The 12,249-nt window shown below is 60.3% G+C and overlaps 1 protein-coding gene across 8 annotated transcripts in view; it reads left to right on the top strand.

Annotated features, from left to right (window-relative positions):
• Akna (AT-hook transcription factor) overlaps positions 1-12,249 on the top strand; it is a 44,650-nt gene that overhangs the window by 9,213 nt on the left and 23,188 nt on the right. For all 8 annotated transcript variants that reach the window (XM_078048035.1, XM_078048034.1, XM_078048033.1 and 5 more), the window contains 3 exons: positions 3,144-3,508; positions 5,959-7,016; positions 8,546-8,620. In XM_078048035.1, coding sequence (XP_077904161.1) covers positions 3,256-3,508; positions 5,959-7,016; positions 8,546-8,620 — 1,386 coding nt within the window. In that variant the 5' untranslated portion in view covers positions 3,144-3,255. The remainder of the gene's footprint in view (positions 1-3,143; positions 3,509-5,958; positions 7,017-8,545; positions 8,621-12,249) is intronic.

Genomic DNA, 12,249 nt, shown 5'->3' with positions numbered 1-12,249 from the left:
TGCAAACCTGCAGCCAGCCACCGCAGTGGCCTCTGACGTGCTGCGTCCCCTGGTCACAGTGAGATTTCTGCAGTGACTGAGTCATCCCAGAAGACAGGATGTTCCTCTTGGTGCACACAGAGGCCTCTGTGATTGGTCAGGCTGCTCTAGGCAGGGTTAGAAAAAAGCCCTTTAAAAAGTCAAAAAACCACACGCCTCCCCGGGCCCCTTCCTGGGCTGATCTTTCAACTGAAAGATCACAGGGGTCTGTGGAAGGTTGAGGAGGTGACATGGAGACAGGGAGCAGATTTGCAGAAAGAGGGGTGGTCTCTCCAGAGCACCTGGAGACCCTGAGCCTGAAGGTCCAGTCCTGGGGGCCTTAGTCCTGACAGGGCTGGTCCTCCTGGGGTCAGCTTCCACTCAGCCAGCGACAGCAGCTGCCTCTGATGTGCTGCATTTCCTGGTGACAGTGAGATTCACAGGGGGCTCAGAGGGAGAAGCAGCAGGTAGTGGGCAGCACCTGCTGCCCCTGTTCCTGTGTGTCGCAGAAACCAGGAAAGGCCAGCGAGCTTCCGAGGGTGGGCCCTGCCCAGGCCTGGCTAGGTGCAGTTCCTGGCCATCCCCAGGCAGAGCTGGGCTCTCTGCAGTTGGACCCAGGCATCCGCATGCCCAGAGGATCCTCACACACACACTCAAGGTCAAGGTCACTGCCAAGGAATCCCGGAGGCCCACAGTTCCTGCCGAAGGCATGGGAACAGGAGGACTAGCACGTCTGTTCAAACATTTATTTTCTATTGAACTTTCTGAAAATCCGCTTTTGGAGATATTTCATCCAATACATGTAGTATATTGGCACAAGGTTATATACGGGAAGTCATAAGAAAAATATATTCTTACTGATGGGTTGTATGATCAAAAATAAAAATCAGTAGCCCACTGGGCCAGGACTGATGGTCACAAATTGTGCCCGGCACTGACCAGCTGGGTGATCTTGGACACATCACTATTCTCTGCTGAGCTTCAGGGTTTTTAGATATTTTGTTCACTTATTTCCATGTGGTGCTGAGCATGGAACCCAGTGCCTCACACGTGCCAGGCAAGCGCTCCACCCCTGAGCCCCAGCCCCAGCTCCAGCTGCTGAGCTTCGGTTTTATCATTTGAAAGAAGTTCACCTGTGACAGGAAGCAGGGGAGGCAGAGAAGATGTCACGTGTCCAGCCGGGCGGGCGGAGTGGGGACATCTTACGTGGTGGGGATGATGGGGCTGAGGGGCGGCCCGAGGGGTGACAGGGAAGAAATTCTGGGGCTGCGCACTGGGGGCAGAGAGGAGGAAGGAGAAGCCGTGGGGCCCTGTCCCCGAGCTGGGGCAGCAGCCGAGCCGAGGGTCATTCCTGTGCTTACCCCGTCCTGAGAAGTTGGCCTTTCCTGGGCCACACTGTTCCCTCGGGAGCTCTGTGTCCAGAAATAGCCTCCTGTTCACTTTCTCAACTGAATGAAGCGAGGCTCCTGCCCTCTGTCTCGAGGGCCTGTCCTTGCACCCCCCTGGCCACAGCACGGAGGGGAGAGCCCAGGCTGTGGGCTGCAGACCCACTTCCTCCTGGCCTGCCGGACCCCTGTGTGGCTTCGGGGCAGGCCCCTCCCCTCTCTGGGCTGGTCCTCCCACCTGTAGAACAGGCCTTTCCTGAGCCAGCCTGGGGCTGCCCCGTAGTGGAGGGCCGGGGTGGAGGGTGGAGGGCCGGGGGCTCCCAGGGCTGTGCTCCTGCTTGTTGGCCCTGCGCTCCAGGCCTGGCTCCCAGGGAGCGCTGGCAGGGGCTGGATGTAGGAGAGCGGGAAGCGCAGAGGGAGAAGGGGAGGAGAGGAGGCGCCTCCTCGGGCCACCATCCCCTTGACCAGGGTCCATCCCAACAGCCAGCTCTGGCCAGGCCTCCTGCTCTGCTTCACTCCCCCAGAGCAGCCAGAGGAACTGCCCAGGCCCACTGGGACACACTCTGTGCTGGACACAGGACCTGAGAGGCCCGCCTGGGGCTGGCCACCCCTTCCCTCGCCACTTTCCCTGCTGCCAATGTCACCAGGCCCAAGTCACCCCAGTACGTGGGAAACCTCCCGTTGTCCAGGGCAGCACCCGCCAGGCTTGTCCCTCCAGCCCTGGCCTGTGTCCCCTGGTCCCCTTGTCTGGAATGCCCTGTTAGTTTTTTCCTCTGTATCGAAGTGAGATGGACAGAACATACATCAACCACTTCTACGTGAGCAGTTCAGTGGCATTTAGTGCGTCCACTGCACTCGGTCGCCCTCCTCTGTACTTCCAGAACACTTTTGTCATCCCAAATGGAAACCCTGCCCATCAAGCAGTTCTGGACCATTCTCTCCCCTGCCCCTGCCCACCCCACCCTCCTCCCCTCTGTGTGTAGACCTGCCGTCTGGACACCCCTGTAGGTGGCTTGGTGCACCGTGTGGCTTCAGTGTCTGGCTCCCCTCACTTCGCATGGTGCAAGGGACCAGTGTCAAGACTGCAGCCCCCTCATTCCTTTTTGTGGCTGATTAATACTTCATTGTGTGCTGAAGCCCCACGTAGTTTACCCATCCGTCCATCCATGGACACGGGCGCTTCCACCCTTGGGCCGCTGTGCCCAGTGCTGTGGACAGGTGTGGGCCTGGGTTTGTTTGGGCGCCTGTTTTCAATTAGTTCACCCCCTGGGATGATCTCTTCAGCATTCCCCACTTTGAACCTAAATTCTCCTCCCCATTATAAATGGCAGTCACCACCTGTCACCTGGAGCTGTGCTGGCCTGGGCATCTCTGCTCCCCCAGGCTGCCAGTCCTCCAGGGAGCAGGGCCTGTGTGTGGACCCTGGTCCACAGGGACAGTCACTGGATGGCCAGTGATAACAGTGACACCAGACACCTGTGGTTGGTGTGCTAGCCGCTGGTGCCCTTATCTAGTGTCCCAGGGAGTTTTATAAAACCCTAGAAGGAGGTTCTTATCCCAGTGTGACCAGTACAGCAAGTGGAGACAAAATGTCTCTCCCAAGGTCCTGCAGCTTCGAGAGGATGGAGCGGGAGTAGACAGGGCCCGCTGGCCCCTGAGTCCTCCTGGTGACTTGCTCTTGTTCTGAACCAAGGAGGAGTCTCTAAGAATAACGTTGTCTCTTGATCGTGTCCTCAACAGGCCACAGGCAGGATGGCTGGTGCTGAGAAGAGCCTGCGGTGACTCTGGGGTCCCCAGCAGCAGCTCTGTCTCCTGAAGATGAAGCGGCGGAGGTGAAGCCCGAGCCAGGCTGATGGCCAGCTCGGGGACTGAGGTCCACTGGGCCGGGCCGGGCCTAGGGAAGGGGCCCCAGCAGCGGCGGCGCTGGGCCTGGGTTGAGGAAAAGGATGCAGAGAGGATTAACACTCGCGGCTGGGGAGACGGGCGGCCCTTCCCCAGTGCCGCCAGCCCCGAGCTCCTGGAGGACTTCCGCCTGGCCCAGCAGCATCTGCCACCCCTGGAGTGGGCCCCAGACCCGCAGGAGTCAGGAGGGTCTTCAGGAGAAGGTGAGTCTGACCCCCCACTCCCACCCTCAGTGGCGGTGTGGGGAGGGTGTCTTGTCCCCAAAACATCCCGGCTTCCAGGGAGTCCGGGAGCCTTGAAAGTCTTCATTTTATAATATAAAATCTATGACTCAAGACCTTAAACGACTTTAGCTGTGACACTGCATGTGGCACCAGACCCTCAAACACAAAAAAGAGGTGAAATGAACTGTCGCTCCATATCCCACCCACGGAGAATCCCCATTTCCCTGGGCGCGGATGTGCAGACGTGATGGGACGTGGACCAGCGTTCCGCGTGCTCCTTGTCACCTGCCCCTTGTTAAGTCCTCCGCCCTCCCCACACTGCCACAAGCCACCCCTCACGCTGGCCTGGAGGTCCACGGTGGGTGTCCACAGCGGGACCTTCCACGCCTCAGGTGTCCTGGTGCTTCTCGTGTGATCGTAAATGGCGGTGTCACCAGCTCCTCCTGGAACACCTGGTCTGTGACACCTTTGGTGGTGGGAAGGCTTGGTGCAGGGGTTGTGTTCCCTCGAGGCCTTGGACTCTCGCTAGTGTGGCCATCTTGGTGGTCCTCGTTTCCCTTCGCGTCAAGCCCGCCGCAGACCATCCCCGGGCTTTTCCTGCCAGGACTCTTCCCTGATCTTGGTTTCCCCATCTGTGAAGGGGGTGCCGGTGCCGCTGGACACCGGGCTTGACACATGGTGCGATTGCACTTAGATGGTGACGGAAAGGCCCGTTTCAGGGCCCTGGGCATCAGCAGAGCCCCTGTGGGTGGGAGAGGAGCCATTAGGCCAGGGTGTCCTGTGCCCGATGTGCCCTGCATGCCTGCTCAGTGGGCATCTGGGCTCCTTCAGGGAATGGGGACTGAGATGCCCTGTGTAACAGGACAGAGGCGTCCCTTCCTGGGGCCACATGGTAACTGACCCCTGCAATGATGTAACAGCTGCCACCATGTCCCTGGGTCCATCCCATGTGCTGGGCACAGGACTGGACCGGGCCTGGCCTTCTCTCCTCCCTTCACTCCCTGCTCTGCCAGGTAGGAGGGCCAGGCCTCCAGTTTGAATACGGTCACCAGAGAGGTCAGTGACTCGCCCAGGCCCCAGGGAGGGGTCAGAGGAACTGAGTGAACCCTGGCTCCAAGGTCGACTGCACGGCCAGGCCTGGGTTCGAGGTCCAGGGCTTCTCTGAAGTTACCCAAGAGCAAGTTTATGCCTCTGGGCCTCAGATGTGCTGCTCTAAAGCGGCCGTCAAGGGAGGAGAATGAGCCTGGGAGGTACAAGTGACATGGGGTGACCAGGGTGTGCCCAGCCAGAGCAGAGAGCATATTCTTGGTGTCACTCATGAAACTCTTCTATCCCAGAAGACGAAAGAGCAGGTGCTTAACAAGCACACTGCAGACGGTGGCTGGACAGGGGTGACAAGGGGACGGGGACAAGGACAGTGACGGTGGGGGTGGGGGTGTTCCTGAGCACCCACTGTATAGTCATCCAGCCACTCCTCTGCCTTAGGGCTTCACGCACATGACCTTCCTCCCCTTCCTTCTCCCCAGTCAGCGCCGGGTGTTGAGCACCTGTTCTGCCAATGAATGCAACTGTGCCCACCGTGCCTGTCATTGTCCTCGCAGAGCTTACAGTGTCCTAGGGACCTTCATTAATGAGCAAGTGACACAAACAAACATCTCAGGGCTGCAGCCCCTGAGATGGGTGCCACAAAGTGTAGCCGTCCGCCCCTTGAGAGTGTACACTGGAGAATGTGACCTCGTGGTGGGGTCTCAGGACTTCCCTGTGGAGCCAAGTGGAGCTGGTGCCCAAGGACGACTAGGAGGCACTCCCTGGGCAGAGGGAGGAGCCCTGCAGAGGGCAAAGCGTGTGCACCCAGGAGGGAACGAGGGGCTCGGTTGGGAGCAGGGAGGGCTTAGGTGAACATGGAGAGAGACGGGTCAGTGGAGCCAGTGGGGTCCGAGTGGCAGGGGCCGTAAGGCCCGCTTTTGCCCTAGAGCCACAGGGAGGTGCAGATGAGACGAGGGTGTGGCCGAGGAGGTAAGCAGGTGGCTACTGCAATGTCCAGGCCTGAGAGGATGTGGGCCGGGGCACAGTGGTGGTGATGAACTTCAGAGCGATCAGCAAGTTTGAGAGCTCTGGAGGAGGTAATGGGGCAGGGCCAGGTGACAGAGTAGGAGCATTAGGGGGAGAGAAGTGACGGAGATGCCTCCAGGCCTCTGTCTTGGGCAGCTGGGTAGGTGGCACTGCCATTTGTTGAGATGGGAGGCCCTGCAGGGGGTGTGGCCATCCAGGTTTGCGGCTGGAGATTGAAGAGGTATCCCAGAAGGACTTGGCTCTGTGGGGGCTCGTCGGGATTCTTGCCATCCCTAAAGCAGGAGGTTGAAGTGACGTGGGGTTAAGTCACATAGCCTGACCAGCCCCCGCTAAGTGACAGATGACTGTCTTTCCAGAGCCTGAAGCAGAGGTTGTGGACAGCCCAGAAAGTTCCACCCTGCCTCTCCACTGGCTCCCCCAGCAGGACTGTCAGTTGAACATGACCGAAGAAGAGTCAGATGAAGTCCCTGGGAGTCCTGAAGCTCAGGACCCTGGGGAGAGCCCCCCGCGGCCGGGACAGGAGGCCGCTCTCAGCTCAGAGCACCGCGGGAACACCTGCGCTGTGGCCCAGGGGCAGGCTCAGGCCAGAGGCTGGGTGGCCTCTGGCCAACAAGCCAGTGGAAGCCACCTTCCAGAACATTCTGAGGTCAACCCATCTGTTGAACTTGGCTGTGCCAGGTCTTGGAGCAGTGGCACCGTGAGCCTGGGCCACAGCAGTGACAGCCTTAATTCTTCCTGGGAGAGAGAGACGGATGTCCCCCAGCCCACTACCCTGGCAGAAAACCTGCCACAGAGCCCCCGCCACCACCTCAACCCAGATGACAGAACTGGAGGCAGTGTTGCTCTGGCAACGCCCACAGAATTCCAGGACCCCTTAGCACCACCAGCCCAGAGCCCCCAGAACGCTGCAGGCACATGGAAAAGAGCTACCACCAGCCTGTCACGGCCTGCAGACCAGGCCTGGAAGCAGACGAAGACATCACCTAAGCCATTGCCCTCCCGATTCACTGGCTCCGTCAGCCCCCAGAATCCCCGGCCTAGGCCAGCTCAGAAGGACAGGTCTCTGCCCAGGCACGGAGCCACTCTGGCCAACCACTCCTCTTCTGATGCCCCCAAGTATGGCCGGGGGCGTCTGAACCACCCGCTCCCTGATTTCTCCAAGGTGGGGCCGCGAGTGAGGTTTCCCAAAGATGAGAGCTACCGCCCCCCCAAGTCCCGAAGCCATAACAGGCAGCCTCAGGGCCCCACTGGGCCCCTGATCTTCAAGTCACCAGCCGAGATCGTGCAGGAGGTGCTGCTGAGCAGTGGAGAAGCATCCCTGGCCAAGGACCCACCTCCTGCCCACCCCGTCTCCAGGGTACCCCAGGAGTTTCAGACGCCCGAACAGGCCACTGAGCTGGTCCACCAACTCCAGGTGAGCGGGGCTCCTGCCTAGGATCGAATCACCCGGGCACCTGTTGGCTATGACGGAGGCAGGCAGGGATAGGGAGCCTTGGGTCTGGCCAGGGGTCCCCTGCCAGCGGTGGGAGAGCTGTCCCCTGAGCCATGAGGCAGACCTAAGCCCTTTGGTCAGAAAGAGCCAGGACTGCTCACGTCTGCCGTGGCCAACTCCTGCTGGGAGAAACCCAGATACACTCAGGGGAGAATCGTACAGTGGACGCCACATTGTGCGCCCCGGCAGCTGCCAGAGCCTTCTCCATCTGTGTCTGACACCCCCTGCCCCCTGTCATTTCACCTCTTAGTGCCTCAGTAATGACCACCTGCCTGAGCATGGCCGCCATGCCACGTGAGACCTAAAAGACCCTGGGCACCGTGGTTCAGATACCCAGGCGGCTCTCAACCCCTGGTCTGTGTGCCCCGCGGTGTCCCTCTCAGTGAGTTTGAGGTCCTTCAGGGTCCCTTCAGGGAGTGGTCCCAGGAGCTCCTGTCTGACGTCTCCCCCATGTCCAGGCCTCCCCCCGCGTCCTCTCTTTCCCTTCTGTTCGATTCTCTTTCCACCCATGTCTGTCCTCTTGCTTCTTCCTTAGAACTTATTATGGGAGACTGGTGCCCCCGGGAGCTGCCCACATCCTGCACCTTCACCCGGGCATCTCGTGGGGCCACTGGCCATCTGAGCAAGATGCTTTTTTGGGCCACCGTCATCTGTGTGCCAGAGGCCCAGGCTCCGTGGAAGGAGTGTGTGGCCCGAAACGGCCCCGCAGGCCTGCCTGCCCCCTCCAGGGAAGGCCTGACCGTGGTGTCTGCAGCCCGACAGTCGTGCCCTTGACCAAGCCCTTTATTTGGGTGACAAAATGGCAGTATTCTCATATGGCCACTCCTTCTGCATTCATGACCAGGAATTTTCTGAAAAGTAAACTCCTGCCTCTCACGGGTGGTCTCCAAGGTCTGGCTCCCGTGGGGAAGACCAGGAGGCCCCATCTGCCCTTTTCCTGACCTGTCTGCAGAACCTTGAGTGGGCTCCTCTCACTCTGCAGAGGTGACCACTGACACTGATCATTGAAGGCAGATGATTCTGATTTAATGAAACTGTGACTTCTGAGTCTCCTGTGTTTCTACCAAGGGACCCTTGGGTGACCCGTTCAGCCAGATTTTGAAATAGTCACGAAGCACAGGCTGCTTCACCAGGAGCCGTGCCGGTGGGAAGGTGGGCGGCCCCACCCCACAGAGCTGGGCAGGGGATTTGGACAAGGAAGAGAGAAAGGGCCACCCTGGCAGGGTTGTGCATCCACCATGGCCCCCTGAGGGCTGGCCTTGCTGTCCTGTGCCCCAGGATCTGGACGTGGGGGGGTCTGTACATACATCACCCAGAGATGTCTGCTGGGTTCCCACCTTGAACTCTGCTCCAGGGACCCAGGACCTCCAGGGAGGGGCTCAGCCGCCAGGGCCTCTCGCAGGGCGGGGTGCTGCGTGCCTGGTGTGACCGTGGTGCTCTCCTTCCTGCAGGAGGACTACCACAAGCTCCTCACCAAGTATGCAGAGGCCGAGAACACCATCGACCAGCTGCGCCTCGGGGCCAAGGTACCTGGTGGGCTGGGTGGAGGGGTCCGAGTCCTCTAAGAGGGGGCACTTTCTCATGGTCTTAGGGAGGGGCCACCACCTCCTGCCTCACTTTAGAAAAGGGAAAGTCCCACATCAGTGGTCCCTTCTGAGCATAGTGGAGCCCAGCCCTGATTCTACCTCAGTCTCTCTGTGACCTTGGCCATGACTTTGCCCCCTGGGCTCACTGCTGATGAGCTTAGATACCATGAATGCAGACTGTGGGGCAACCAGGAAATTCACTGGAAGCCTTTTTCTTCTTAGATGAGCTTTGGGATAAGTCGCCTGGGGTGTGACTCTTGACTCCATCATTAATCAGCTGTGTGACCTTGAAGAGAGAACTCGGGCTCTCTGAGACGCGAGGGACTAGCACAGAATTTCTTCCGAGCCCCCGGTGCTTGTTTCCTGGGCCTCATCTTCCTGGGTCACACCTTTGCCCTCTCCCCCACATCCGGTCTCCACATCCGGTCCCCACCACCCAACAGAGACTGAGCACCATGTGGGGCAGACTTGTCCCTTGGAGACAGGCTGCTGTGCTATCCAGCTCCGACCTGTCTTGGGAAGAGGCTTCATCCTGCTCTTGGACCTTCCTCTTTCCTGGGGTGAGGCAGGAAGTGGGGGCTGTCACGGCCTGGTGGCTTCCTGCTGTCTGCCTGTCCTCTCTTGCCCCTCAAGGCTGCCGTGGAGGCCTGGCAGCTACAGGGCACAGACGCAGCCCCTCACCTGGTGTGGGTGCACCCCTCTCCTGCACGGCTTGTCCCTCTTGGGCTGCAGCCCCGTCCCCTGCCACATGTGGCTTTCATGTTTAGAGGTGCTTCTGGGCGTGTGGGTGGAGGTGGCACAGTGAGAGAAGAGAGGAGGCCTGTTCTGGGACCCACATCCACCACCTAGGGTAGGAGCGTCCCTTCCCACCCTGCCCTGGTGGGGCGCATCTGTAAGAGGGGCTTAGCACACCTTCCTTCTGGGAGCCAGTGACCTGGGCCCGGGTCTTAAGGCTCCTCCAGGCCCTCCCAGTGCTGAGCCAGACCCAGGGATGGAAGGGACAGGAGTTGCTGCAGACCCAGAATGTCCCAGGAGAAAGGAACTGGTCACCAGGCCCAAAGCTGCCAGCAGCCCCATTTTACAGGTTGGGAAACCTGGGCCCCAGCTGGGGGGTGGCTGCTGCAGGTCCGGAAGTGGCCCAGGCGGGTGCTGCAGCACCTCCTCCCCTCCCCCCACTGGTTGAAGGAAGTGGTGAGCATGGCGGCACGGACCTGGCGCGTGCATGGCAGCCACCTGGCAGGATTAGGGGGTGTTACCAGGGATGTGCTGGGCAGGGGCATGGGCTGGGTGGACACTGGGAGCAACCAGGACCTCCTCTCCTGGGTGTTCCTGACCCAGGACTCGGGGGCCTTCCCGTGGGCACTGGGCTGCCTGGCTGAAGCCCTGGTCAGGTGTCCAGCTGGCAGGACCAAAGGCAGGAGAGGTTGGGAGCAGCTCAGCGTAGCTCACCGCTTTTTGCTTTCATGGTTGCCGTGGGAGAGCACCGTGGAGTTGGGCCCAGTCCCAGCCGCAGGGGTTACGGGCCCAGAGTGAGGGAGACCTTGCCCCAGGTCCCACAGGGTCCTCATTCTGGACCCTGTATACTCTGCTCTGCAGACTCAGGAGACCTCCAAGAATACACCTGCTCAGAGCCCTGGTCAGAGAGCCCCGTCAGGGAGCCCAGTCCCCCTACCAATCCTGCCACTCGGGCTAAGCAGCAGCTGTGACTCCCTAGGGTTTGCTGAGCCCCTTGCCCTGCCCAGAGCCCATGGGGGAGGGGGCTGGCGCAACCTGTGGCCGCCCAGACCAGGCCTGAAGTTTGTGGGAGGGCACGGGTGTGGACCCACAGGAAGGCGACACTTGCCAAACTGGTCAGAGGTGCCAGGCCTGGGCCCAGGGTCGTCTCATCTGATGTCTCCACATGCAGAAACCGAGGCTGGGCCGGGGAGAGGTTTGCTCAGCCTCCCACAGCTGGCCTGAGAGGCAAAGGTGGGAGGTGACATCTGTCTGCACATTCTAGGTGCCCCCCCCCAAATCCTGGGAAGCCTGCTGCACCCTGGCATGGCGGGTAGGCCTGGGCATGAGGCAGGTGGAGGCAGGCGGTAGTGATGAGGATGGTGAGCGGCGCTCGCTGCAGGCAGTCCTGGTGGTCTACAGAGCCTGCGACTTGGCCCCAGAGGCACTGTTCACACCTCAGGACCACAGCCAGAGTAAAGGCCCAGGACCTGCAGCAGGGAAGCCACCGGCTAGGGGCAAGCCCCGGGCTGGAAACCTCAAAGGATCTGGAGCTGGGCGCCCAGGGCCATGTGGCACGGGCCGGGCACCAGCATGGCCAGGAGTCTGCTGGGCTCTGGCCAGAGTGTGTGAGGCCATCACCACATCTGCTGCCTTGTCACCACCTCCCCCACGCCCTGGTCCCTCCATCTCAGCTGCAGGGGATGTAGAAGGGCTGAGGTGACCAGAAGGAAGTAAGGGATGACATAAATGGCCTTCCCCACAGTGTGTTCTTGGTCCAGAAGCCCTGGTGGGGGCAGGGCAGGAGGCTGTGTTCAGGGTGCAGCTCCCCTCCCCCCGCCCCTCCCCCTCCCCTCCCACCCCATTCATAAGGCCCATTAGCATTCTGAAGGCTGGAGGAGTCCATCTGTGCAGAGAATGCTCCTGAGTTTAACCCAGTGTTTCCCAAACTCACTGCCCACCCTGCCCAGAAGCCCTCAGGGAGCCTTCTGCCCAGCCTCAGGGAGCAGCATGGGATGTCGGCTTGAAAGGGGTGCTCTAGCCCCAGGGGCGGTGTCTCCGTGTCCCAGGAGGGACAGGTTGCAGCTGTCACCCCCTCGCCCACTCCCCACCTCCTCTGGGCATCTGCACAGGCTGTGGGCCTCTGCTTTGGGCTCTTCTGGCCCCCCAGGACACTTTCCTGCTGCTCCCCAGGTGGGGTCTGGGGTTGGGGAAGGGGTGGCATGGGCGTGAGGAGAGAAGGCATCTCAGGGCTGGGCCCCCCTGGGATTTGGGTCACCTCAGGAGGAGAGGGGTGCTGTGGGCAACCCCTGCAGGCGCAGGTGGGCGGGGGCAGGGCTGAGCAGATGGCGAGGGGATTATTAAAATCCAGCTTTGTTCTCATCTGGTGGGGCTCAGCCTGGTAGAGGGGGACCCATAGGGCCAAGTCACACGTGGGCTAGATTTCCAGGACCCATAGAGCAACAGGAGCATAAGAAGCTGTGTACCTGGGCACCAGGGAGCCCCCTCCCATCGGCCCACTTTCAACTGCCTTTGACCTTGGGGCAGCAGGGAGCCAGTCGTGATAACCCACCCGACATCATGTTGGGGCCCAAGGCAGCACTGGAGTATAGCTCCTCCAGGGTCTTGTTCCACCCTGGCCACGTGAACAGTTATGGTGGGGATGATGGGGATGGTGATATGGTGGTGATGGTGGTGGTGGTAGTGATGCTATTTATGATGGTAATGGTGGTGATGGTGGTGGTGGTGAAGGTGGTGGTGGTGAAGGTGATGGTGATAATGGTGGTGATGGTGGTGGTAGTGGTGGATGATGGTGGTGAAGGTGATAGTGATAATGGTGGTGATGGTGGTGGTAG

Source organism: Ictidomys tridecemlineatus, chromosome 4 (assembly GCF_052094955.1).
Source record: "Ictidomys tridecemlineatus isolate mIctTri1 chromosome 4, mIctTri1.hap1, whole genome shotgun sequence".
In the NCBI taxonomy this organism is placed as follows: Eukaryota; Metazoa; Chordata; class Mammalia; order Rodentia; family Sciuridae; genus Ictidomys; species Ictidomys tridecemlineatus.
The sequence above is the reverse complement of the archived record's forward strand: the minus strand, read 5'-3'. Positions and strand labels throughout refer to the sequence as shown.